The sequence below is a fragment of the Eriocheir sinensis genome, chromosome 21 (assembly GCF_024679095.1).
Source record: "Eriocheir sinensis breed Jianghai 21 chromosome 21, ASM2467909v1, whole genome shotgun sequence".
NCBI lineage: Eukaryota > Metazoa > Arthropoda > Malacostraca > Decapoda > Varunidae > Eriocheir > Eriocheir sinensis.
Genome location: NC_066529.1, coordinates 13,055,006 through 13,082,505, shown reverse-complemented (window position 1 = coordinate 13,082,505; position 27,500 = coordinate 13,055,006). Strand labels below are relative to the sequence as shown.

Below are 27,500 nucleotides of genomic sequence, written 5' to 3'. Positions count from 1 at the left end.
GGTGATTTGCCTATTACGCTCAGGTGTGGCAGAGTGGCAGGTGCAGCTCGTCACGCCATGCCCCCCCCCCACCCCCACCCGCGTGTGTGTGTGTGTGTGTGTGTGTGTGTGTGTGTGTGTGTGTGTGTGTGTGTGTGTTTTCTGCTCACTTTCCTCACATGATAATTTGTGCTGCTTTATCATCTGTTTTTTTGTGTCGTGCGTGTTTCTCTCTCTCTCTCTCTCTCTCTCTCTCTCTCTCTCTCTCTCTCTCTCTCTCTCTCTCTCTCTCTCTCTCTCTCTCAACCCCGTCATCAGTAACAACAACAACAACGCGCGACACTGCCCCTAAAAAACGACTCGCCTGGACACACACACACACACACACACACACACACACACACACACACACACACACACACACACACGTCCGCTTCCAGGCATCGGGTCCGCATTCACTTCGAGTTTGTCATTCAGCTTATCGCAATAATATACATACGGAAAAAAAAAAAGAATAATACGAACACTATATTCTGTCACGCGCTGAAAAATTGCTACTCCCTCGGTCCCTCCCTTCCTTCTCCCTCCCTCCCGCCTGGCTCCCTCGCTTCCTCCCTGCTTCCCTTCCTCTCCCCTATACTCTTGATCTACCTCTGTCTCGGTCCTCTTCCATTGTCTCTTTTTCTTCTCTCCTTTTCTATATTGCTGTTTTCCCGTCTCTCTCTCTCTCTCTCTCTCTCTCTCTCTCTCTCTCTCTCTCTCTCTCTCTCTCTCTCTCTCTCTCTCTCTCTCTCTCTCTCTCTCTCTCTCTCTCTCTCTCTTTTTCTCTTTTTCTTCATCTCTCACATTTCTCTTCATTTATCTCTCCAGCGCTTCCTCCTCCTTTTCCTCTTTTTCTCTCCCTATGTCACTCCCTTTATCTCTATAGCTTCTTTCTTTCTTCCTCTTTCTTCGTCCCTCCATTTCCCCCTTTCCTCGCTATTTCAGTGTTCTTAGTTTCTCCCTTTCCCTGACACCCTCTCTTTTTTCTCTCTTCCCTTTCTTCCTTCTCTTCTCTTCCTCTGTCTTTTTCTTGTATTACTGCCGCGTCTTTCGGTGATACAGGAATAGTTATTTTGTTCCTTGTAACCGTAATAATAAAAGAGGAGAATGGCAGAGTTGATGATAGCATTTCTCTTTTGTTTTCTCTTTACCTCATTACCATTTCCCGGACCCTCTCCTTCTCCCCAATTTCCCGTCTTTCAACATTTGCTTTTGTCTATAATTATTTTTCGTTTTCGTTTGCTCCAAATTTCTTCCCACTCGTCATTCTATTTTGCTTTTTTTTTGCTTATTTATGTTTTTTTCTGCTTCTCTTTTCCACGTTTATCTTCTTTCCGCTATGCTTCCCTATTTTTCATCAACTTTCTGGCTTCCTTATTTTATTTATTTCTTTTCTGCTCTCACATATGTTTTTTTTCTCTCTTCATCCTGCTCATCTTTCTGAATTTTTACCTTTCAATGACATTTCTGCGTACGATTCTATTTTCTTTTCCTCTTTTTCTACCTTTTTACTTTCATCTGGCTTTTTTTTTATCCACACTGCCTACTTTTGCTTTATATATCTCATTTTTATCCATACTTTCATTCGTCTTTTCTCTCTTCCGCCTCCATTTATGCTTTTCTTTCCCTTTGCACATTTCTCCCCATCCTTTCTCCCTCTATTCCTCACATTAACTTCTCACATTTACTTCTTACCTTTACACTACCTCTCTCTTTAACCTTTGAACTCGTTATCTCTCCTTTCTTCTTCCATCCATTCTCTTCCTCTAGCTCCTCGTCCTCCTCTATCAAGATGAAGAAGAGGGCAAAGAGCAGACGGTGACATAAAAAGGGTTAATAGTGAGGAAGATGTAGGGAAGTAGAAGGTAATGGAGGTGCAAGTAGGTGTGGTATTTACGAAACTCTTGGTGGAAGGGGAAGGTGGAGGATTAGCGGATGAGGGGAAGGAAGGAAAGGGGGAGAAGTGACGGAGGGGATGGAGGGACTGAAAGGAGAAAAAAAAAAAGTGGAGGGCGATACGGGTCGAGGTAGATTTCTAGAAACTTTTGGGAAAGAGAGTGGAATGAAGGAGGAGGAGGAGAAGGAAGATGAGGAGGAAGAGAAAGTTGATTGGGAGTAGGAAAAGAGGAAAGAGGAAAGAGTGAGGGTTAGAGGGAGTGGAGGAGGTGGATTCCGCAAATTCAAGGTGGAAAGGTGGAGGGTAGGAATGAGAAGAAGGAAGAGGAGGAAGAGGAGGAGAAGGAGGAGGAGGAGGAGGAGAAGGAGGAGGTGAATTCTTGCAGACTCTTCGTTCGATTAGGGATTGATCTGGACTGAGTTAGGCAGTGAATCTTGCAGTTCTTGGTAGTGGTACGTTATTATTGCAGGAGCACGAAGAACAGGAGGAGGAGGAGGAGGAGAAGGAGGAGGAGCAATAGGATTTATAGTGAAGAAACCAATTTACTTGACCAACTTAATGTCGCCCCACCTTCACCACCTCATGTCACCCTCCCATCAGCCCTCCATCCCCACGCCCTCCACTGCTAGTCATTCAGAGGAGGGGGAGGGGGTGCTAATATTACCCCATTACTCCCTCCCCCCCCCCTCTCCCTCCCACGCTCCCCTCTTCTCACACTCCCGTTCACCCAAGCACGCCACTCTCCCATCATTACCTCCTCCTCCTCCCCCTCCTCCCCGTGGCGCATACAAATAAACTTCGGAATATAATGTGAAATTTAAGACGTACATTTGCACGCGACACTATTCCAGCGATTCTATTTGTGTGACTGTGACCGTGTATGTGACTGTGTGTGTGTGTGTGTGTGTGTGTGTGTGTGTGTGTGTGTGTGTGTGTGTGTGTGTGTGTGTGTGTGTGTTATTATTTAGAGTGATATGTCAATGTTTTTTGTCTCTCTTGTTTCTCCTCCCACCCTCCCTATCACTTCCAGTACACATATAAAGCAAAAACATAAACAAAAAGCTTTATATATAGGGCGTAAATTTCTCCCAGCCGTCGTCACCTTTGTTTACCTGTCTGTCTGTAAGGCGCCTGACCCCGCTTCACCTTTCCCGACACACTTGTTCACACTTCAGAACACTTCAACATCCTCTACCCTACTTTCATGCACACTTTCTTCTCCATTTCACATTTTCTACGCCACTTCCAGAAAAAAAATTGCACTCCACATTTTTTTAAGGTCACCTCCTTTATGAAATTTCAACTTCGTTTCACATTTTACATTCCACTTCTACAGATATAGTACTACTTCACATTTTCTACGTCAATTCCATACAAATATCTACTCCTTTTCATATTTTTCGTCCACTTCCATGATGAAATTTCTACTCAGTTGCACCTTTTCTACTTCACTTCCGTAAACATTTTCAACTCCGCTTCCACTTCCTGACACATAAACGAAATTGAACTCTTTTTCGGCCAGCTCTTTGGATTCTTTTTAGGAGGAGCGAGTAGCGTTTTTTATTTTTTATTATTGTTTCCTTTTTTGTGCCCTTGAGCTGTCTCCTTTGTTGTAAAAAATAAATAAAAAATAAATAAAAAAAAATCTACTCCACATCCACACTCCTTCATCACGAGCACTAACGAATCATCTGCCACCTACAACAGACCCACCTACTTACCTACGTACCTACGTATAGTATACCTGCCCACCTGACATCAAATCACCCACCTACTCACCTTACCAAAACCTACCAACAAAACCACCTACCTACCCCGCTCTCGACCCGACCAATCAACCAAAACCCACCAACCTACCCACTATCCACTTTACTACCATACATATATCCACATCCTTTCCTACTTACTCTTCACCCCCGACCACTAACCCACCTACATATCCACATTCACTAACCCACAAACTTGTCCACATCCACTGACTGACCGATCTATCCACCAAACCAGTCACCCACCAACCACTATCTATCTACCTATACCGAACTACAAACCACTACGTACCCATCCTATCCACCCATCCACTTCTACACCCATCCACTCACCTTCGTCCACTCGTAGATGGGCTGGGGGTTGCCTTCAATAGGGCACGACATCTTCACATCCTCGCCGACCTTCACCGACTTCTGCTCCGACGACTTCTGTACGGTGCGTCGGGGCGCGTCTGAGGGCACAAGGGGAAAGCAATCGGTCAAAGAGGGGATAGGGGAGAGGGAGGGAGGAGGGAAGGAATATACAGTGAGGGGAAGGGGAAGGAGTATAATATGGGTGAGCGAGTGTTGTGTGTTGTGTTGTGTTGTTCGTCTCTCTCTCTCTCTCTCTCTCTCTCTCTCTCTCTCTCTCTCTCTCTCTCTCTCTCTCTCTCTCTCTCTCTCTCTCTCTCTCTCCATTTCCTTTTTTTTTGTATGATTTATGATTTTTTTTAGAGCGTCATCATGGTGGGTTCGTGTGGTTCTTTTTTTTTTATCTTATTAGTATTCATTCATTTATTTATTTATTGCTTTATCTAGATATTACTTTATTCATATCTTTTTCGCATTTTTTCCTTTATCATGGGGAAATAGGAACGAAAATAAAGAAGAAGAGCTTGCAAGAGAGAGAGAGAGAGAGAGAGAGAGAGAGAGAGAGAGAGAGAGAGAGAGAGAGAATACCAACACATTAAACGAATGAATTTGGGAGAAATGAATTACAGAAGCAGGGGGAACGCGCGGCTGAACTAAAGATGAATGAAGAGGAGAGGAAGAACAAAGCAGGAAGCGGTAGTAAGAAGTAAAGAGAGAAGATAATATATTGTGGGAGACAGACACGAAATGAATGACATGAAAACACTAGGGAAGGCGAAAGAGGGACGGATGGAAAGGAGATGAGAAGAAAGAGAAGATGAAAATAAAGGGACAGACGAAAAGGAGAAGAGAAGAAAGAGAAAAAAATAAAGGGACAGACGAAAAGGAGATGAGAAGAAAAAGAAAATATTAATAAAGGGACGAACGAAAAGGAGATGAGAAGAAAGAGAAAATATTAATAAAGGGACGAACGAAAAGGAGAAGAGGAGAAAAATAAAAAAAATAAAGGGACAGACGAAAAGGAGATGAGAAGAAAAAGAAAAAAAAGAAAGGGACAGACGAAAAGGAGAAGAGAAGAAAAATAAAAAAAATAAAGGGACAGACGAAAAGGAGATGAGAAGAAAAAGAAAAAAAGAAAGGGACAGACGAAAAGGAGAAGAGAAGAAAAATAAAAAAAATAAAGGGACAGACGAAAAGGAGATGAGAAGAGAAAATAATGATAAAGGAATAAAATAGAATGGTGAGGAAAAAATAAAAAGAGAATTAGAGGAGAAAAACAACAACAAGCATAGAAAGTGAGAAACAAATGAGGACAAAAAAAGAGAGAAAAGGATGAATGGGAAACCCCCCCCAGAAAAGAGATGGAAACAAAAACAACAACAACAACACAAAAGCAAATGAAAGGGCGGGAACACTAATAAGGAAGGGGAAGAAAAACAGATATAAAGGGAAGGAAAGAAAAGGGCAGGGAAATGGCGGGGGAAGAAGGGAAGGAGAGCAAGAGGGAGAGAAGGGGCGGAGGGGGGAGACGTAGGGGAAGGGGGAGAGATGGATAATGCAGAGGGAGCGAGGGAGGAAAGGAGGGGATGGAGGTGATAAAAGGGGAGGAAAGGGAGGATATAAGGCAGTTTATTAGCGACGAATCTTGAAACAAATCCGTAAGGGGGACAACACGAGGCTTAGAGGCTTAGTGTTGGACCTTATAGCGAGGATTTCTGGACGAGGGGAAACGAGGGAAAGGCAGAAGGAATGACGGGAGATGACCATGGAGGAAGAATTTGTGTAGGAGGGGAAAGGAGGGAGAGGAAGAAGGAGAAGGAGAGACGGGGGATGACAAAGGAGGAAGAATGACAGTGAGAGGAGAAAGGAAGAAGAGAAAGAAGGAAGAGGAGAGAAGGAGGATAATCAGGGAGAAAGGATGACTGGGAGAGAAGAAAGGAAGAAGAGAAAGAAGGAAGAGGAGAGAAGGAGGATAATCAGGGAGGAAGGATGACTGTGAGAGGAGAAAGGAAGAAGAGAAAGAAGGGAGAGGAGAGAAGGAGGATAATGAGGGAGGAAGGATGACTGGGAGAGGGGAAACGAGAGAGAGGAAGAAGGAAGAGGAAGACAGGGGATAACCATGGAGGTGGAAATGGGGATAAGACTCTCTCTCTCTCTCTCTCTCTCTCTCTCTCTCTCTCTCTCTCTCTCTCATTAGCATTCTGACGGTCCACTTTCAGATTTAATTGCACATAATCACTCAGCTCACGGACCGGATGTGACTCCTGTTGATGTGTAGCTTGTGTATTCGAGAGAGAGAGAGAGAGAGAGAGAGAGAGAGAGAGAGAGAGAGAGAGAGAGAGAGAGAGAGAGAGAGAGAGACACACACACACACACACACACACACACACACACACACACACACACACACACACACACACCTAGGCCTTGCTGATAATTAAAACTGTTCCCTCTTTACCAGCCCACCTTTGACGTTCCAGGTAAGGACGGACAGGTAAACGTGTGTGTGTGTGTGTGTGTGTGTGTGTGTGTGTGTGTGTGTGTGTGTGTGTGTGTGTGTGTGTGTGTGTGTATGAGGGTGAAAAAGGGTGTGACTTAGGGTGTGGGTGAGGAAGAAAGGTGTGTAAGCGGGTGTGAGTGTGGCGTGGTTATGAGTGGGTGTGAGTGTTAGTGACTGTGAGAGTAAGGGAGAGAGGCAGGCTGTGTAAGTGGGTATGAGTGCGAGCGAGAGGGAGGAAGATATGTTAGTGGTTTGTTAGTGTGAGTGTCGGCAGTGTGTGTGTATAAAGCAGGGAGAGTAAGTACGTGTGAGTAAGAGAAAGAGGAAGGAGGAGGTGTCAGTGGTACATCGGGTTCCGGCGGTGTATGAGTGTGTAAATTTAGGTTGTGTAAGTGGATGTGAATGCGAGAGGGAGGAGAAAGAGGAAGAGTCCGTGGTTCATCGGGTGTTAGCAGTGTATGTGTGTGTGTTAATTAAGCAAGGTGTGTAAATAGGTGTGAATGGAGAGGGAGGAGAAGGAGGAAAAGGTGTTAGCGGAGGGGGGCGGCGAGACACAAACACCACACATCCATTACTGGCGAGAAAGGTCAAGAATTGCCTTTCATACTAATGAGGGCGCCAAAGCCTCCACGCGCCCCTCCAGCGCTAACAATGTTACTTAGGAGGGCCTTGTAGGGGGGCAGAGGGAGGGTAAGGGTAAAGGGGGGTGGGTTATAGGAGTGGTAGAGTGAGTGAGGTAGAAGTGGTTGAAGGAGTGGTGGTGGGGAGAGAGAGAGAGAGAGAGAGAGAGAGAGAGACCGTCTCTCACCCAGAAAAAGAGCCACCGACTCTCCCTTCAGTTACAAAAGAAAAGTTGACAAGCCTCTCAACAACGGAGGTGGAGGTGTATCTGGCACTGAAGGCCTTAGACGCAGATAAGGCTGTTGGCCCGGACAATATCAGCCCCCGCCTCCTGCGTCAGTGTGCCAAGGAACTCGCTCTTCCCCTCTCCAAGATGTTCAACCAATGCCTTCATACCTCCACCTGGCCGCAGAAGTGGAAGACTAGCCATGTTGTTCCTGTGCACAAGAAGAACGACCGAACGGACGTGAGGAACTACAGGCCGGTGTCCCTCCTATCAGCAGTGGCAAAAGTGTTGGAGGGAATAGTGGCTGAGCGGATCACTAGACACCTGGATAGGCACTATCTGTTGAGTGCCAGGCAGTTCGGCTTCAGGAAAAACCGGTCAGCAGCCGATCTCCACCTACTACTATCCAACGAATGGAGTTCACAGCTGGACCAAGGAAGAGCCACTGCTGCTCTGGCACTAGACATTGAGGGCGCATTTGACCGAGTGTGGCACACCGCCCTATTAGAAAAAATGAGAGCAGCCGGATTGGAGGGAAAGCTTCTGTGCCTGATGGAAAATTACTTAGAGGAACGCCACCTTCAAGTGGTCCTGAATGGGCACAAGTCCTCCCCACAACGGATCCACGCCGGCGTGCCACAAGGCAGCGTCATCGGGCCACTTCTATGGAACATATACATAAATGACCTCCTCCATCTTGTTCCTAGTGCCAAAGCGTTCGCCGATGACATCACTTTGACTCACAAAATAGAGCCAGGAGGAGAGGCCCAGGCAGCACGCCAACTAAGAGCCACACTCCGGCGAATTGCAGATTGGGGAGTAAGTGGCAAGTTAAGTTTGCCCCAGCAAAAACTCAGCTGCTGGTAGTGGCCAGGACACCTGTGGATCTCCAGCTTGAATTTGAGGGACTCAAGCTGACGCCACGTGAGGAAGTGGAGGTGCTGGGCCTCACATATGACTCCAGGCTGACCTTCCGCACGCACATCCAGCAGCTGGCAAGGGCAGCCTCACGGAAGCTGACGTCCCTACGCAGAATCTCCTGGCTGATGGACAGTCGAGGGCGCGAGGTCTTATACAAGGCACAAATCCGATCCTCCCTTGAGTATTCGTGCCTAACGTGGGGGGGAGCTGCCAGTACCCATCTCGCGCTCCTCGACAAGATCCAGGAGAGGGCGTGGAGGATCATCACTGCTCGACAACCGGAGCACCTACCGACCCTGCAGACCCTCCAACACCGGCGAGACGTGGCCGGCCTCACCACTCTGTACAAAATACAGCAGGAGGGAGTGGAGCACCTGAGGACGCTGCGCCAGCCGGAGCGGGAGGTGACAGCCAACACCCGGTCAGCGGAGGCGGCACCCACGGCTCTGGTGGTGCAGCGATGCCGGACGACTCACTACCAGAGGCAGTTTATAAACACTTACGTGCATATATGGAACCGTCTCCTTGCGTCCGGTCAGCTGCCTCAGCAGTTCACACACCGGCAACAATATAAACTGTTTGTGAACCAGTGGCTGAACAATTTGTGAACAGGTTAGGCTTTAAGATAGGGGATACCAACTATGTTCCCTTTAGCCTACAAACTAGTGCCGCCATATAATGTAATGTTATAGGTACTAGGCCCTGATGTAACAAGTGTCTGTGTAAATAAAAAAAAAAAAAAAAAAAGAGAGAGAGAGAGAGAGAGAGAGAGAGAGAGAGAATGGATAAAGAAAGGAAAGAAAATGAGAACGATCAGGCATAGACCTATGGATCAGGATATACGTGGAAGAGGAGCAATATGAGAAAAGAAGATGTAAAGGAGAAGTAGAAGAAAAGAAGAAAGGAAGGATAAAGAAGAGAAGAAGGAGAAGGAGAAGTGGAAGAAGAAGAGGAGGAGGAGGAGGAGGAGGAGGAGGAGGAAAAGAAGGGAGAGGTGGAACTAAACGGGGAAGCTCTATGTAATGAGAGTTTATGAGATGGAAAATAAAGTATGGATGACAACCTAACCGCGTAATGCAGACAACCTTGGATCTCTCTCTCTCTCTCTCTCTCTCTCTCTCTCTCTCTCTCTCTCTCTCTCCATGGACTTTTTTCGTTTCCGTATCATTTCCTTCTTACTTTTCCAATATATTTTTACTTCAATCTTTAATATTCTTTTCCCTTCGTTTCCGCCATTGATCGAGAATTAAAAAGAATGGGTCTTGGTCTTATTATAGCGGCCCTTTGAAGCGGAATGAAGGCAAAACGAAAATGAAAGCTGGAACGCTGGAAAAATGGCTCTGGGACCGAAATAGGAGAAAAAAGAAGTAAAAGAGAAAAAAAGTCAGTCACGAGAAGATCTTTAAGCGAGAAGAAATCGAAGCGTCAAAGGAAGTGGAAAAAGCGGCCAAACGGAAGAGAGGAAAAAGATAACAAGCCTGGAATGAAGAGAGAGAGAGAGAGAGAGAGAGAGAGAGAGAGAGAGAGAGAGAGAGAGAGAGAGAGAGAAATGTTAATAAGAAATGAGATGACTATAATAGCTAATAACTTAATAATCGAAGGTTAAGAAGAGGTGAATACAAATGTAAATAAATAAAGAGGTGAATGAAAATGTTGATAAATAAAGTGAATAAAGTGTCAACAAATTAAGTGGAGAATGAAAATGAAAACACAATAGTAAAAAATGTAGACGCAAGTGAATAATAGAAATATATAATCAAATAAATACAAAAAAAAAATAAAGATAATATAAACAAACAGAGCAAACATAATGAATAAGCAGAGAAAAACAAAAATAAATAAATTAATAAAAAAATCATATATATAAAAAAAAAAAAAAAACTCAGGTAATGAAAACAAAACTGAACATCATATTAAGAAAGTTTTGATCATTAGAAAAACAACAACAACAAAATAACGAAAACAATAAACAAACATCATCATCAGCAAACAAAAACAGTAGCAGCAGCAGCAGTAGTAGTAGTAATAGCAGTAGTAATAGTAGTAGTAATAGTAGTAGTAGTAGTAGTAGTAGTAGTAGTAGTAGTAGTAGCAGTAGTAGTAGTAGTAGTAGTAGTAGTAGTAGTAGTAGTAGTAGTAGTAACAGCGGTAGTAACGACGGTAGTAACGATGGTAAAGGAACACAAACAGGAAGGCTGAGACAGGAGGGAGAGAGAGGAGAAAGCAAGTGTACCAGACAGTCATTCCCCCGTAATCAGATTGCCTGCTAAGACGACAACATCCTTCCTGCTTAAGTCTCCCTCGAGCATGAACGCGCCAGGGAACACCGGGGAACGCGAAGGGAGGGAACGAGGAACCAGGGACGGAGATGGAAGAAGAAAAGGGGATAAAGGAGAAGTGCAGAAGCGTACAGGAAAGACGATGAAGAGAAGAAGAGGGAGAAAAGAAGAAAGAACAAGGAAAACGGGGACGAGGAGACAGGGACGGAGGGGGAAAGAGAAAAGAGGAAAAAGGCGTAGTGCGAAAACGAAGATGATGAAGAAAAGAAGAGAAAAGAAGGAAAACGATGATGAAGACGAAAAAGAAAGGAAACAGGGACGGAGGAGGAAGAGGAAGAGGAGGGGAGAGAGAGGCGGAGTGCGAAAACAAAGAGGAAGAAGAGAGATGATGAAAATCAGAAGAGGAAGAGAACAAGAAGAAAGAAGACGATGACTGGCGAAAACGAAGAAACAAAAAGATAATGAAGAAGAAAAATTATGAAAAGAGAAATGTGTGACTAAAGACAAAGAAGATGAAGACGGAGAAGAGGAGGAGGAGGAGGAGGAGGAGGAGGAGGAAGAGGAAGTGTGATAATGATGACGCTAATAAATATCCATCCTAAGTAGAGTCAGGAGGACGAAAAACCAAGACGCCATAAACATCATCATCATCATAAACCGTGAGACTGATGAGGAGGAGGAGGAAGAGGAGGAGGAGGAGGAAAAAGAAAAACCAGCATCAGAGGAGGAGAAGGAGGACGAAAATGAGTAGAAGGAGGAGGAGGAGGAGGAGGAAGAAGAAGAAGAAAAAGAAAAACCAGCAGCAGAGGAGGAGAAGGAGGACGAAAATGAGAAGGAGAAGGAGGAAGAGGAGTAAGAGGAGCAGGAGGAGGGAGGAAGCCACAAGCACGCTTCATATAAGATAAATGGAGAAGTCTGTGGGGGTGAATAATGCAAAGAGAAAAATGTAGATGAAAGAAGAGAAGGAGGCAGAAGAGGAGGAGGAGGAGAAGGAGGAGGGGGAGGAGGAGGAGGAGGCGGAAGAGGAGGAGGAGGGGGGGAGGGGGGGGAGAGTGTGTTTACTTGGGCAGGTGATCAGGTTGAGGTGTTAATTAATGTATCGATTCAGGATTATGGATGTGTTGGTATTCATTAGGGGGAGTGTGTGTGTGTGTGTGTGTGTGTGTGTGTGTGTGTGTGTGTGTGTGTGTGTGTGTGTGTGTTTATCTCATCTTCCTACTGCTCTGCTTTTCCCCTTTTTTTATTTCCTGTGTTTCGTTTGCACCTTTTTTGTAGTTTCTTTTCCGTCAGTTATTTTTTCTTTTTAATTTCATCAGTTTCTTTACAAATTCCTTCATTAATCAAACTATTTTATTTTGCTTTATTGTCTTTCTTTTTTCTCTCTCTTCGTCTGTCTTTGTCTACTTCTGTGTCTACCTCTATCTACCTTTCTGTGTCTGTCTGTTTATTTGTGTTTGCCTTCCTGTTTGTCTGTCATTGTGTGTATTTGTTCCTGCTGTTGTATGTTTGTCTGTCTAGTTTGTCTGTCTGTTTGCCTGTCTGCCAGTGTGTCTATCTTTCTTGCTGTCTTCATGTTGGTCTGTATTTTTCTGTCTGTCTGTCTGCTTCTTTGTCTGTCTGTCTGTCTGTTCATTTCTTTCCTGTTAGCCTGTGTATGTTTGTCTGTGCACGAATGTTTGTTTGTCTGTCTTTCATTCTCTCTTTCTTTCACTCTTTCTGTCTGTGTGTCTGTCTGTCTGTTCATTTCTTTCCTGTTAGCCTGTGTTTGTTTGTCTGTGCACGTATGTTTGTTTGTCTGTCTTTTATTCTTTCTTTCTTTCCTTCTGTCTGTCTGTCTCTCTCTCTCTCTCTCTCTCTCTCTCTCTCTCTCTCTCTCTCTCTCTCTCACCTTTGATGGCCAGCGTCGCCGTCGCCGTCAGCAGCAGCAGCAGCAGCAGCGTCCGCCCCTCCATCCTACCGCCGCCCTCAGTCCTCGACCTCGTCCTCGTCTTCTTCCTCTTCCTCCTCGTCGGGTCCTTCAGACTATTCTCCTCCTCACCTCTCCTCACCTCGCGTCGCCATCTTGCCCTGGTGGAGAGAAAAAAAAACACGATTAATCACTGTTTTATCAAAAATGCTTTATTTTCTACCTGTATTTTTCTCTTCTACCTGTTCTTTTTCCTTCAATTTTTTAGCATATTTTTTTTTCGTTTGTTAAGGTCTATATTTGTCGTGCACGCTATTTTCGTTTTTCCTTTTATTTCGTTTTCCTCTCGCGTGTTTCTCTTGTTCAGTTCTCCGTTTTGCCAATCATCATTTATCTCACTCATCGCTCTTCCATGTGTCTTCATCTCCTTCGTCTCCTCTCTCTCTCTCTCTGTTTCCCTTGCTTTTATTTATTCTCCCTCTCTCTCTCTGCGTGTGTGTGTGTGTGTGTGTGTGTGTGTGTGTGTGTGTGTGTGTGTGTGTGTGTGTGTGTGTGTGTGTGTGTGTGTGTGTGTGTGTGTGTAACGCGAGCACTATCTCTTCTCTTTTGCACTGTCCGTATTTTTCTTTCTCTCTCCCTTCCTCCTGTCCAGCCTTCATTCTCCACGTCTTTCATCATCTACCTTTCTCCATCCACTCCTCTCTCCTTCCTCCTCCCTGCGTGTCTGTCCTCCCTTCTCTATATGCCTGCCAGGGGGAAGAGGCCATCACGAGAAATGAAAGAAGGAATACATCAGTAACTCGAGGGCTGCTTCTCTCTACCTTTTTCCCTTTTGAAGTGTTGTAAAATTCTAAAGATATATTGAAAGAGGAAGAGGAGGAAGAAGAGAAGCAGGAAACAGAAGAGGAAGAGAAGGTCACTTGTCTCTAAACTGCTTATCTTATTGCGTTTTCTTTCACGACAGAGAGAAAACAGCACGGATTTCATTTAAACTTTTCCTCTATTTTTCCCTTTGTAATTCCCCTTTTATTTTGTGAAGAGATAAACTGAAATATATTTGAGTAAGAAATAGGAGGAGGAGGAGGAGGAGGAGGAGGAGGAGGAGGACGAGTGGGAGGAGGAGAAGGACGAGGAGGAGGAGTAGGAGGAGAACGAGGAGAAGGAGGAGGAGCAAGAAGAAGAAAAGAAAGATAAAGTCGTCTGTCTCTAAACTACTCATCATATTACATTTTCTTTCCCGTTAGAGAGAAAAAAGCACACAACATAGATATCATAATAAACTCTCCCTCCCAATCTTTCTCTAAACATCTCTCTCTATCTTCCTCACTCTCTCCATTACCCGCGCTCATCTACCCCTCACGCCCGTCACCCATTCATCATTTTCTCTCGTCCTCACTCCATAATCTTTAGCCATGATGATGAGGGTTATGCCCCGCGCGGGTGCTCATCAGAGGCGATCCGACGGGCTGCGCGCTGAGTGACGGGGCTATTGTTGTTGCCTATTACCTTTAGTCCACACCTTGTTGCGTATACCTGGCCTGAGGAAAGGTGAGGGATAGGTGGTGGACGGGTGAGGGAGGGGTAGAGAAGGGGAGGGTAAAGGAGGGAAACGGGGAGGAAGGAGATGAATTTCTTTTTTCTCTCATTTATTTCTGGATTTTTTTTTTTTATTATTGTGTGTTGTGTTCGTTTGTGAGTGTGTGTGTGTGTGTGTGTGTGTGTGTGTGTGTGTGTGTGTGTGTGTGTGTGTGTGTGTGTGTGTGTGTGTGTGTGTGTGTGTGTGTGTGTGTGTGTGTGTGTGTGTGTTCGTTTGTTTGTTTGAAGAGGCAGAAGAAGAAGAAGAAGAAGAAGAAGAAGAAGAAGAAGAAGAAGAAGAAGACGACGAAGAAAAGAAGAAGACGACGAAGAAAAGAAGGAGAAAAAGAAGGAAAAAAAGAAGAGAAAGAAGAAGACGACAAAGATGAAAATGAAGGTGACGATGATGATTACAATGATTATGATGAAAACGATGGAGAAAGAGAAAGAAGAAGAGGGGCAGGAGCTGGAGGAGGAAAAGGGTGTGGTAGAAAAAAAAAAATCTTCGCTCACCAACATTATTTCAGAGCCACTTCAGTTTTTTTTTTCCATGTGCTTGATCTCTCCTAATCCACTTTTATCGAATTATGTTTTTTTCCCTCTTTTTTTAATCTACTACATTTTTTCCCTGAGCTGAGCCTCCCTATTCTCCCCATCCAACAAACTCCCCTCTTTATATTCAACTTTTTTTATAATCAAACTTTTTTTTTCAATTTAAAACTCCCCTTTCCTTTATATTTCAAAGCTCTAAACTCTCCAAATTTTCTGAGCTCATTTATTGCTGGTATTGATTTTTCTACCCCTGTGATTTTTTCCCTTCAATTTTTATCCTTCTTTGCATCAAACTATTTCCCTGTCCGTATATGCATTTTCTTCTGATTATGTTCTTCTTTAAGTCAAAGTATCCCCCTCTTCCTCTACGCATATCATTTTTTTCTCATTTTCTCTTTTCTCGAATCAAAATACTCCTTTCTTCCTCTATGCATTTTCTTCTGATTTTGTCTTTCTTTAAGTAAAAATATTCCACATATCCTTTACGTATATTTTTTTCCCGTTTTTTCTTCCTTTCAGTAAAAAGAAAAAAATCTCCTCTTCCTCAGAGCATTTTCCCTAATTTCGTCTTTCTTTCAAATCAAAATAGTCTCCTCTTCCTCCATACCTCATTTTTTTTTCTTCTAATTTTATCTTTCTTCAAATCAAAATACATCCCGGTCCCTTTTTGCAGTGGCAGTTTATTTTCTTCCGTTTCCTCAATACTTTCTCCCATTTCTTCCGTTTCCTCAATACTTTCTTCCATTTCCTCAATATTTTCTTCAGTTTCCTCAATACTTTCTTCCATTTCTTCAATATTTTCTTTCGTTTCCTCAACATTTCTTCCATTTCTTCAATATTTTCTTCCGCTTCCTCAATACTTTCTTCCATTTCTTCAATATTTTCTTCCGTTTGCTCAATACTTTCTTTCATTTCTTCAATATTTTCTTCCGTTTCCTCAATACTTTCTTCCATTTCTTCAATATTTTCTTACGTTTCCTCAATACTTTCTTCCATTTCTTCAATATTTTCTTCCGTTTCCTCAATACTTTCTTCCATTTCTTCAATATTTTCTTCCGTTTCCTCAATACTTTCTTTCATTTCTTCAATATTTTCTTACGTTTCCTCAATACTTTCTTCCATTTCTTCAATATTTTCTTACGTTTCCTCAATACTTTCTTCCATTTCTTCAATATTTTCTTACGTTTCCTCAATACTTTCTTCCATTTCTTCAATATTTTCTTACGTTTCCTCAATACTTTCTTCCATTTCTTCAATATTTTCTTACGTTTCCTCAATACTTTCTTCCATTTCTTCAATATTTTCTTACGTTTCCTCAATACTTTCTTCCATTTCTTCAATATTTTCTTACGTTTCCTCAATACTTTCTTCCATTTCTTCAATATTTTCTTCCGTTTCCTCAATACTTTCTTTCATTTCTTCAATATTTTCTTACGTTTCCTCAATACTTTCTTTCATTTCTTCAATATTTTCTTCCGTTTCCTCAATACTTTCTTCCATTTCTTCAATATTTTCTTTCGTTTCCTCAATACTTTCTTCCATTTCTTCAATATTTTCTTTTGTTTCCTCAATACTTTCTTCCATTTCTTCAATATTTTCTTTCGTTTCCTCAATACTTTCTTCCATTTCTTCAATATTTTCTTCCGTTTCCTCAATACTTTCTTCCATTTCTTCAATATTTTCTTCCGTTTCCTCAATACTTTCTTCCATTTCTTCAATATTTTCTTCCGTTTCCTCAATACTTTCTTCCATTTCTTCAATATTTTCTTCCGTTTCCTCAATACTTTCTTCCATTTCTTCAATATTTTCTTCCGTTTCCTCAATACTTTCTTCCATTTCTTCAATATTTTCTTCCGTTTCCTCAATACTTTCTTCCATTTCTTCAATATTTTCTTACGTTTCCTCAATACTTTCTTCCATTTCTTCAATATTTTCTTTCGTTTGCTCAATACTTTCTTCCATTTCTTCAATATTTTCTTACGTTTCCTCAACATTTCTTCGCTTGCACCTTCGATTCCTTTTCCCTTGCGAGCGTTCAGGAGCAGCCACCTCGCCTCTGAAGCCGGCGGGAAGCACACTCTCGGGATGGCCTTGTTTACCGATGGCAGGGGGCACTTTGGCATCAGGCGAAGTGGCGGCAAATTCACGAACTCTAGACCAAGGAATACTCCCGTCCTCTTTCCACTCTCTTGCATCATCTCGTCCTTTTACTCCTCCTCCTTTTCTTCCATATACTCCTCCTCCTCCTCCTTCTTCTTCCATCTCCTTCGCTCCTTCACCTTCCTTCCTCTCCCTCTCAGCCATAAGGAATCTCACACTCCTGCTCTCAGCCAATCCTCACTTTTCAAAATTCGTTCCCATCGTTGTGAATTGCTCTCTCTCTCTCTCTCTCTCTCTCTCTCTCTCTCTCTCTCTCTCTCTCTCTCTCTCTCTCTCTCTCTCTCTCTCTCTCTCTCTCTCTCTCTCTCTCTCTCTCTCTCTCTCTCTCTTCTTTGTCCCGAATTTCTTTTTCTTTCTTTCATCTTTACTGCTGCTTGTCTGTTTCTCCTTCCTTCCATAATTTTCCTCTTTTAACTCCCGATTTTATTCCTTTCTTGTTTTATATTTTTTTTTCTCTCTCTCTATCTCTCTCTCTCTCTCTCTTCCTTTCTTGTTTTATATTTTTTTTTCTCCCTTTCTATCTCGAACTCACTATTTTATTCCTTTCTTGTTTTATAATTTTTTTTTCTCCCTTTCTATCTCAAACTCACTATTTTATTCCTTTCTTGTTTTATAATTTTTTTCTCCCTTTCTATCTCAAACTCACTATTTTCTTTTGTTTCATCACTTTTTTTCTCCCCCTCTAACTTTTTCAGGTACACTAACTCCCTTTCTTTACTGTACAACCCTTCTCATCTCCCTTTCTCTCCTTTCAACCATCATTTTTTTACCTTTTCTAACTCTCCCTAACTACCTTTTCTCTCCCTCGTTTTTCCTCTCTCTCTCTGACTCTTCCTATCTCCCTTCTTCTGTTCTACCACTCCCTTCCCTTTCCTCCCTTCTCTTTGCTTATCTCCCATGCTTGTCTCTTCCTCCAATCTTCCTTCCTACTTTCCTTCTTTCCTTTCTTCCATCCTTCCTTCTTTCTTTCATTTCATTCTTCCCTCCTTTCTTTTCATTCCCTTGCGCACTCCCTCTCTCGCACTCTCTCGCCTCATCATTTTCTCTCCCTCTTCTCTGCCTCTCCCTCCCTCTCACACGAACAGAGGAGAGGTGTTGGAGGAGAGGCGAGACAAGAGGGAAGAGAACACTATGACGGCCTCAGGATCTAAATGAGAAATTATAAAAATGGACACAAGAGGGAGGGAGAAAAGGAGGTAGGTAGGTAGGTAGGTAGGGTAGGTAGGTAGGGAAGGAGGGTGAGAGAGAAGGGGGGGGGGGGATGAGTTAGAGAGATAGGGGGTGGAGGAAGGAGAAAGTAAGGGGAAGGGAGAGGAATTGGGAAGGGGGTAAAAAGCGATGAGGGGAATGGAAGGGGAGGGGGAGGAGACCACGGGAGGAGGGAGGAAATGAGAAGGGGAGGAGAGAGGAGAAGAAAAGTGAAAGAAGGAGGAGAGAGGAAAGGAGAAGGTAGAGAGGGAGGAGGGAGGAAAGGAGAAGGAAGGGAGGGAGGAGGGAGGAAAGGAGAAGGCAGGGAGAAGGGAGGAAAGGAGAAGGGAAGGAGGAGGGAGGAAAGGAGAAGGAAGGGAGGGAGGAGGGAGGAAAGGAGAGAAAGGAGGGAGGGAGAGGAGAAGGAAGGAAGGGAGGAGGAGGAGGAGGAAAGGAGGAGGAGGAGGAGGAGGAAGAAAGACGTGGAGACAATTGTGAACGTTAACGCAACTAATGGTCCCCTTCAACGACTAAAGGTGTGAGGGAGTGGACGAGGAGGAGGAGGAGGAGGAGGAGGAGGAGGAGGAGGAGGAGGAGGAGGAAAGAGAGACGGAGGAAAAATGTGACAAGTGTTGTACTGAGTCAAGTGGCTTCTTGCTGCCTGGTTCAAGTGTGAGGAGGGAAGGTCTCTCTCTCTCTCTCTCTCTCTCTCTCTCTCTCTCTCTCTCTCTCTCTCTCTCTCTCTCTCTCTCTCTCTCTCTCTCTCTCTCTCTCTCTCTCTCTCTCTCTCTCTCTCTCTCTCTCTCTCTCTCTCTCTCTCTCTCTCTCTCTCTCTCTCTCTCTCTCTCTCTCTCTCTCTCTCTCTCTCTCTCTCTCTCTCTCTCTCTCTCTCTCTCTCTCTCTCTCTCTCTCTCTCTCTCTCTCTCTCTCTCTCTCTCTCTCTCTCTCTCTCTCTCTCTCTCTCTCTCTCTCTCTCTCTCTCTCTCTCTCTCTCTCTCTCTCTCTCTCTCTCTCTCTCTCTCTCTCTCTCTCTCTCTCTCTCTCTCTCTCTCTCTCTCTCTCTCTCTCTCTCTCTCTCTCTCTCTCTCTCTCTCTCTCTCTCTCTCTCTCTCTCTCTCTCTCTCTCTCTCTCTCTCTCTCTCTCTCTCTCTCTCTCTCTCTCTCTCTCACACACTCACACACACACACACACACACACACACACACTCTGTTCTGTGACGTTAAAACCTTTGTCATTTACGCAGACCACCGCTACGGAAGGCGTGTGTGTGTGCTCATGCACGAATGCTTTCAGGTGTGTGATGTCAGGTGTAGGGGGCAGGTGTGTGGAGGGTTATATGTGGTGCCAGGTGTAGGGGGCAGGTGTGTGATGTCAGGTGTAGGGGGCAGGTGTGTGGAGGGTTATATGTGGTGCCAGGTGTAGGGGGCAGGTGTGTGGGGGCTTATATGTGGTGCCAGGTGTAGGGGGCAGGTGTATTGGGGGCCTATATGTGGTGCCAGGTGTAGGGGGCAGGTGTGTAGGGAGTAATACTTGAGGGGGAAGAGGTAGAGGGAAGGGGTGGAAGTAAGCTTAAGATTTTCGGCTTTTTTTCTCCTCCTTTACCCTTTTTCTGTTTCTCTCCTTTAAAACCTTTGCTCCACTCGACCTCTTTTCCCCTCAACCTCCTTTTTTCTTCTACTCTTTCTTAGACGTCTTCTTTCTGTTTCTTCTTTCCTCCTTCGTCCCGTTCTCCTTTTCTTTCCTCATTTTTCCTTTCTGCTTCTTACATTCTTGACTCTTTTTGCCTCTTCCTTTCCTCCTCCCTTAATTCCCTCATTCTCTTTCATTCTTGACTTCTTCTCCCTCTTCCCTTGCTCCTCCTTTACTTCCCTCGTTCTTTCCGTCATCACTTTCCGCTTTTTTCTTTTCTAATTTCCTTTTTTTCTGCTTCTTTCGTTTCTTACTGCTGCCTCTTCCCTCCCTCCTCCCTTACTTCCCTCCTTTCCCCCCTCCCTTCCTGCATACACCTTTCCTAACCTGCTCCTTTCTTCCTCTCTTCCTTTCCTTCTCCTTCCCCTTCCCGCCTTCACCTTTTCTCTGCCTCTCTCCTTCCCTCCTCCGCCTCATCCTCTCCTTCACCTTCCTGCCTCACCCCAGCCACACTAACCCCTCATGCGCCGTCCCCCCCCTTGAGTGTTGATGGAGTGTGATAATCGAAGGGCGTTCTAACACCCTTTGGCTTTGTGTAAATTCAAGCGTCGTTGCCTCGCCCCCCTCCCCATAACACCTCCTCTCCCTTCCTCCCCCTAACATCATTCCTCCCTTCCTCCCCCTGACTCCTACCCTCCCCTCTCTCCCCCAGAACAGCAGCAGCTCCAAACTCCCACCACCACTCAACACCCAAAACAACCTCCCCATTTCCAGCACGATCCCCACCTCCACCCCCTCCCCCCCTCCCCCCCCCCCAAAAAAAAAAAAAACTTCCCCCATACATCCTCTCCCCTCTATCACAATCCCCAATCCCCTTGCCTCCTTACACAATCCCTTCACCCCCTTCCCCTAAATTTCAGCACAAGTCATTCCCCTTCCACCCATCCTTCACTCCTTGCAACCCGGTTCTCTCCCCTCGTCCAACCATTCTGACCCCTTCCATCTTAGCACATGCTCCCCCCTCCCCCTCCCCACCTCCCCCCTTTTCTCCCTCCTCCCAGCATGAGACTTACAACATCAAATAATCATGACGGCATTGACAAGCGCTCAGCAAATACTCATGACACCTTCCCTTTACCCCCCGCAGCCACCTCCTCCTCCTCCTCCTCCTCCTCCAGTCATTGTTGTTGCCCCTCCATAATACTCAATCCTCCCCTCTTTCCCCTCCTCTACCTTCACCATCTGCCTTTTTCCCTCTTCTTCCAGCTCCACCTTCTATTCCCTCATCATACCCTTTCCTTTGGTTATAATTCCCTTCTTCTTCCTCCTTTTTTAACCTCTTTCTCCTTGCCTCTTACTTTATCACCTCATCACTGCCCCTTCCCTCCTACATTCCACTGCCACTTCTTCTTCTCTCCTCCATACATCATAGTCGAAGCTTCCCCTCCATTCCCTCTATTCTCCCATAACTCCCGTCCCACTTTACCGTGACTTTCCTTACCCCTCCTCCTCTTACCCCAGCCTCTCCCCCTTCCCTTACCATTCCTCCTTCTACCCAGGCCTCTCCCCCTTCTCTTACCCCCAACTCGTCTTTTCCAAGCCTCTTTCCTTTCCCTTACTTCTCCTTCTACCCCAGCCTCCCCCCTTTCCTTACCCCTTCCTCCTCCTACCCCAGGCTCTCCCCTTTCCCTTACCCTCCTCCTCTTTCCCCAATCTCTACCTCTCTCCTTCCTCTCTTCTACCCTTCGCCTTGCCCTCTGTTCTTCCCCTTCCAGAGAGGTGTGACTCACTTCTCTCAGCAGGACGCAATTAAAATGATTATTCTACTCCAGGACCCTCGGACATTGTTCTCCGGCAGCTGGCATTAATCAGATCGCTACGTCTCATTCCGCTCTGTAACTCCCCGCCTAGCACTCCTTGTACTCCCTCCCCTACTCCTTCACTCCCCCCCGGCCATCAATACGTGCTCCTTAACCCCCACCCCCATCTCCTTGTACTCCCTTTTCACTCTACAACTGATCTCTCCATCTACTCCATGTACTCCGTAACACCCTCTACTCCTAAACTCCCCACCTACTCCTCCTTGTATTCCCTCCTCTACTCCTTCACTTCCCCTGACCGTTAATACGTGTTCCTTAATCTCACACGAAACAACTCCCACTCACACTCTACTCATCTCCCCACCTACTCCATGTACTCCCTAACACCCTCTACTTCTAAACTCCCCACCTATTCCTCCTTATGTTCCCACCCCTACTCCTTCACTCCCCCTGACCGTTATTACGTGTTCCTTAATCTCACACGAAACAACTTATACTCCCTCACACTCTCTACTCCTTACCTCCCCACCTACTCCTCCTTATATTCCCTCCCTTACTCCTTCACTCCCCATAAACTGCCCTGCTCCTTAACTCTTCACCAATTCCTTTTACTCCATAATACTCTCTTCTTTCACCGTTTTTCTCGCTTATCCGGTCATTTCTCCGCCTCCTGACACGGTGACGCCCCTTCAAACACACCCACTTAACACCGTATCTCTTTGGCAGCTTCTTTCAGTCCCACTCATCTCTCTTCCACGACTCTATAAAGTAATTTCTCCTCTCTCTCATTTCGCTCATTCTTCCAACTCCTTACACAGTGACGCCCTTTCAAACCCACCCACTAAACACCGTATCTCTTAGGTAGTTTTTTTCAGTCTCACTTCCCTGTCTCCCACGATTTCCGATAAACTCCTTTCTCTTCTTTCCCATTACGGCCATTCCTCCGCCTCCTTACACACTGATGCCCCTTCAAACCCACCCACTTAACACCGTATCTCTTTGGTAATCTCTCTCAGTATCACTCCTCTGACTCAAGACTTCCTATATATTCCTTTCTTTTCTTCACTCCCATTCTAGTCATTCCTCAACCTTCTTACACACTGAGGCAGTTTCTCACACCAACTTAGCATCATATCCCTTTGTTAGTCTCTTTCAGTCTCACTCCTCCTCTATCTCAAGACTTCCTATATATTCCTTTCTCTTCTTCTCTCCCATTCCAGTCATTCCTCAACCTTCTTACATACTGATGCCGTTTCCCACACCAACTTAGCGTCATATCTCTTTGTTAGTTTCTTTCAGTCTCATTCATCTGTCTCCCACGACTTTGTTAATTTCTTTCTCTTCTTCTCTATAAGTTGTGAGATATCCCTTCACCCGCACTCTCCTTCCCTCTACTCAAAACTCCTCCCTAGTATCTCTTTTTTCCTCCTCTTTACGACTTCCAAACACCCAGAAATCACTCCCCAAGTCAAAATGTTTTCTCTTATTCGACAAAGAGAACAAGGCACTTCCCAGTCTCCCCATCTTCTTTAGTGAGTGATGGCTCCCCGCCCCTTCCTCACCAGCCCCAGCATTTTCCCCATTATCTTCACAGTGGGGGATTGCTATGTGGTTCCCCTCCCCCATACTCACACACACACACACACACTCTCTCTCTCTCTCTCTCTCTCTCTCTCTCTCTCTCTCTCTCTCTCTCTCTCTCTCTCTTTCTCCTCATTAGTCACGTTTTTCAATTTCAATATTAAGATAAAAATGAACATAAAAAATAAATAAATAAATGAATAATCTAATTTAATAGATTATATGGACAGTAAGAGAGAGAGAGAGAGAGAGAGAGAGAGAGAAAGCAACATATAACTATAGCCAGTGAAGACAACATTCTAATCCACGCAAAAAAATACTAACAACCTCCAGTAGAAACCTTGCTGTGGACCATCTGTAAAATAACGAAAAAAAAGGAAGAGTTGTAAAAAAAATCGCTATAAAAAATCCCCTCCCCTAAAAACACAATCCGACCAATCTTGGACTCACTAATACGGAGATGAGCACTGAGGCAATAACGAGTAGGGTGAGCAGAACAGAACCCTCGAGTTTACCTTTACCTCAATCAATTCAAAGCCAGGTAGGAACATCGCACCTTGAACACACCTGAAAAAGAGAAGGTGGAGGTGGAGGTGGAAAAGGAGGAGAGAGAGAGAGAGAGAGGAGGAGGAAGAGAAGGAGGGGGTGGTGGGTATTGCTTCTCTCTGCCTTCATACGCGTTTCATTTATTATTTTTCCGGTTTTTTTTACGGGTCCGGAGTTTGCCCTGAGGCGGCGTCCGGACTCGTGCATTGTTGTTTGGGGGAATCTGTTCATGATGCTTATTTGCCTTTGTGGACTATAAGAGTGCAGGGGAGAGAGAGAGAGAGAGAGAGAGAGAGAGAGAGAGAGAGAGAGAGAGAGAGAGAGAGAGAGAGAGAGAAGAAGAAGGAGAAAGCAGAGGTCGAAATGAGAAGAGAGGGAGAAAGAGGGCAGAGAGGTGGTAGAGAGGAAATGAGAAGAGAGGGTAGAAGTGAGAATTAATAGGAGAGGAGGTAAGTGGAGAGAGAGAGAGAGAGAGAGAGAGAGAGAGAGAACTAAGAGGAAGATAGTGAATGGGAGTAAGAACTGAGGATGAGAGGAGAGAGAAAAGGGGTAAAAGGTGAGGGAGAGGGGAGAGGGGAGAGAGGGATTGTTGTATCGCCTTTTCACACCAGGCGCGCGAGACTCCTCCTCCCTCAGGCTGGCCGGAAGAGGAGGAGGAGGAGGAGGAGGAAGGGAGGGAGAAAGGGAGGAAGGGAGGGAGAGAGGAAGGGGAAGGGAAGAACGGACCCTAAGGCTTCCTACAAGACTACTCCCCCTCCAATCTATTCCAGTGTGAGGAGGAGGAGGAGGAAGAGGAGGAAGGCAAAGAACATGGTGTGAAGTGTTGGGCGAAGAGGGAATGAGCGTGGATGAAATAAAGATGAGGAATGGGAAAAATGTTGACTGTGGGGGGGAGAGAGAGAGAGAGAGAGAGAGAGAGAGAGAGAGAGAGAGAGAGAGAGAGAGAGAGAGAGAGAGAGAGAGAGAGAGAGAGAGAGAGAGAGAGAGAGAGAGAGAGAGAGAGAGAGAGAGAGAGAGAGAGAGAGTCTGCAAACCTGTCTTTAGAGTGGGAATGTTCATGTCTCCTAAATAAGACGATAATTCGCGACCTTGCAATATTAAACGCTAATGCTACTTATTTCTCCTCATCTGGCTCCTCTTTACTCTAATTCTCGACATCATCCTGTATTGCTTTAGTCTCTTCTTCCTCCTCCCCCATGGATTGCACCTCTTCCTCCTCCTCCTCCTCCTCCTCCTTTTTTTATCTGTGTTTTTTCCCCTTTTCCTCCTCATTTTCCTGCTTCTCCTCTTCCTCTTCCCCCTCCACACTCTTCTCCTCCTCCTCCTTTGTATGTCTGTGTTTTTTCCCCTTTCCCTCCTCATTTTCCTGCTTCTCCTCCTCCTCTACCCCCTCCACACTCTCCTCCTCCTCCTCCTCCTCCTTCTCTTCTCTCTCTTCCTCCTCCTGCTGCTGCTACTGTTTCTGATGCTAATACGACTAATTTTCTTCTTGTTTTTTGTTTTCTACTACTACTACTGCTCTACTACTACTACTACTACTACTACTACTACTACTACTACTACTACTACTACTACTCTCTCTCTCTCTCTCTCTCTCTCTCTCTCTCTCTCTCTCTCATGGGTTAACTGCATGGAGGAAGAGATAAAAGACGTGTAAAGACAAGTGTTACCTGACCGGGGAGAGGGAAAGGTGTGTGTGATGGGAGCAGGTGATCAAGAAATAAACAAAAAGAGTAAAAAAAAAACAAGTGACGTTCGAGACGCGTGAAGGCAAGATAGACAACAAAAGTATAGATAAAAGTTAGGAAGATAGATAGAAGGAAGAGGAGTGTATAGTGATGATGATGATGAGGAGGAGGAGTGTAATAAAACGGGAAAAAAGAAGTAGAAGAAAGACAAATGAAAACAAGAAGGCTAGTGAAGGATATGGAAGACATGAATGGTGAGGAAAACAGGGAAGGAGATGAGATAGAGGAAGGGAAAAGGATAAGGGAGAAAGAGCAGTGTATGGGATGGAAGGTTTGAAGGTTAAGGAGGAGGAAAAAGAGGAGGAGCGTAGGAGAATGAGGAAGACTATAATGAAGAAGGAAAGAAAGGATTATAAGATGTACGAGGAGGACAATACAATGAAGAGTGATAGTGTAGGATACGGATAACGTAAAGAAGGAGGAAGGGGAGGAGGAACGGGAGAAAGGGGAAGGAGCAGCAGGGGAGGAAAAGGAATGAAGGGAATGCAAGGTGTGGAGATGGAGGATGAGGAGGAGTAAAAGTATACGTAATGAAAAAGAAAAAGAGAAGTAGGAGAAAACAAGAATAAGAAGAGGAAGGGTAGCGTGGGAGGAGGAGGAAGGAGAGGGTGAAAAAGATGGGGCAGGGGAAGGAGAACGGGGGAAAGGAGGAGGCAGGAGAGGGTGAAAAAGATGGGGCAGGGGAAGGAGAACGGGGGAAAGGAGGAGGCAGGAGAGGGTGAAAAAGATGGGGAAGGGGAAGTGGTAGGGGGAAAGAAGAGTGTAGGGGAGGCAATGTGTGGCGGCAGGGTGCGTGGCAGATACAAAGACACCTGGACAGGGTATAAAACAAAGCCACTCTTACACTCTGCATGGAATAATGGAGGCTGGAGAAAGAACAGGAAGTGGGAGAGAGAGAGAGAGAGAGAGAGAGAGAGAGAGAGAGAGAGAGAGAGAGAGATGGAAGATGAAAGACAAGATAGAGTAGATAATGCGTCTTTTGTTTTACGTAAGTCTTTAATGTACTGACAGCACCACCATCACCATCACTGCACCACCACAACCACCATCACCACTATCACCACCACCACAACCACCATCACCACTATCACCACCACCACAACCACCATCACCACTATCACCACCACCATTCAAACACAACCCCTCCACTACACAACACGTAAATACCAAAACAAGCAAACATAAATTAACAAAGAAAGAGAGAGAGAGAGAGAGAGAGAGAGAGAGAGAGAGAGAGAGAGAGAGAGAGAGAGAGAGAGAGAGAGAGAGAGGCAACTAAAAGACACGGAAAAATGACTCTATTCACAACCCTCTTCCCCTTTTCCAGCAGTAGCAGTAGCGTGCATATAACCATTAAAAAGGAGAACACACCATAAAAAGTCAACATTATCCCTTATTGCAAACCCTCCCGTCGGGCTGCCACGCTTCGCAAGGCTGAATCTGCATCTCGACGTCCGCACAGCATCAACGGCAGCATCCAACAGCGTGGATTACCATACTTAGGGCTGGTAGGACTCTTTGATGATGTCCTTTGGGGGGAGGAGGAGGAGGAGAAGGAGGAGGGGGAGGTGGAGCAAGGTGGGTCAGAAAGGTAGAAGGAGAACGGGGAAACAGAAAAGTGGGAGGAGGAGGAAGGGGGGGACAAAAGGGAGAAGGACGAGGAGGAGGAGGAGAGGAGGAGGAGAAAGGTGGGGACAGAAAGGTAGGAGGAGGAGCAAAGATCATCATCATCAACAACAATAACAATACACAAGAGTGAGAATGAGTATAATAAAATGCTAGTGAGAGAGAGAGAGAGAGAGAGAGAGAGAGAGAGAGAGAGAGAGAGAGAGAGAATGGTAATTACAGTTCTGCGTCTAAATACTTTTTAAGATGGCGCAGGTACATTCACCCCCAACCCCCTGAGTCCCACAACACCCCCCTCTCCCCCCAAAACTCTGCCCCCCCCCCCGCCCATGTATTGTAGCAGCATTCCCTTCTCCTCCCCCTTCAAGACTCACTCCATTTAACTTTTCATTTTTTCTTCCTCTCATCATACTCTTCTTTCTTATCTATCCTTTGCGTCTCTTTCAAGAACTTTGTCTCCTCCGGTCTGTCCATCAAACATTTCTTTCTTATCTTTCTTTACATCATTCATTCATTCTACCTCGTGTTTCTCTCTGTCTGTCTGTCTGTCTGTCTTTCTGTCTATCATCCAATCAGAGACGGCATC

The 27,500-nt window shown here is 45.1% G+C and overlaps 1 protein-coding gene across 1 annotated transcript in view; it reads right to left on the bottom strand.

Annotated features, from left to right (window-relative positions):
• Positions 1-27,500, bottom strand: part of LOC127001705 (fibroblast growth factor receptor-like 1) — a 67,151-nt gene that overhangs the window by 31,615 nt on the left and 8,036 nt on the right. The window contains exons 2-3 of the mRNA XM_050866754.1: positions 12,471-12,649; positions 4,018-4,136 (exon numbers count right to left, since the gene is read on the bottom strand). Coding sequence (XP_050722711.1) covers positions 4,018-4,136; positions 12,471-12,534 — 183 coding nt within the window. The 5' untranslated portion in view covers positions 12,535-12,649. The remainder of the gene's footprint in view (positions 1-4,017; positions 4,137-12,470; positions 12,650-27,500) is intronic.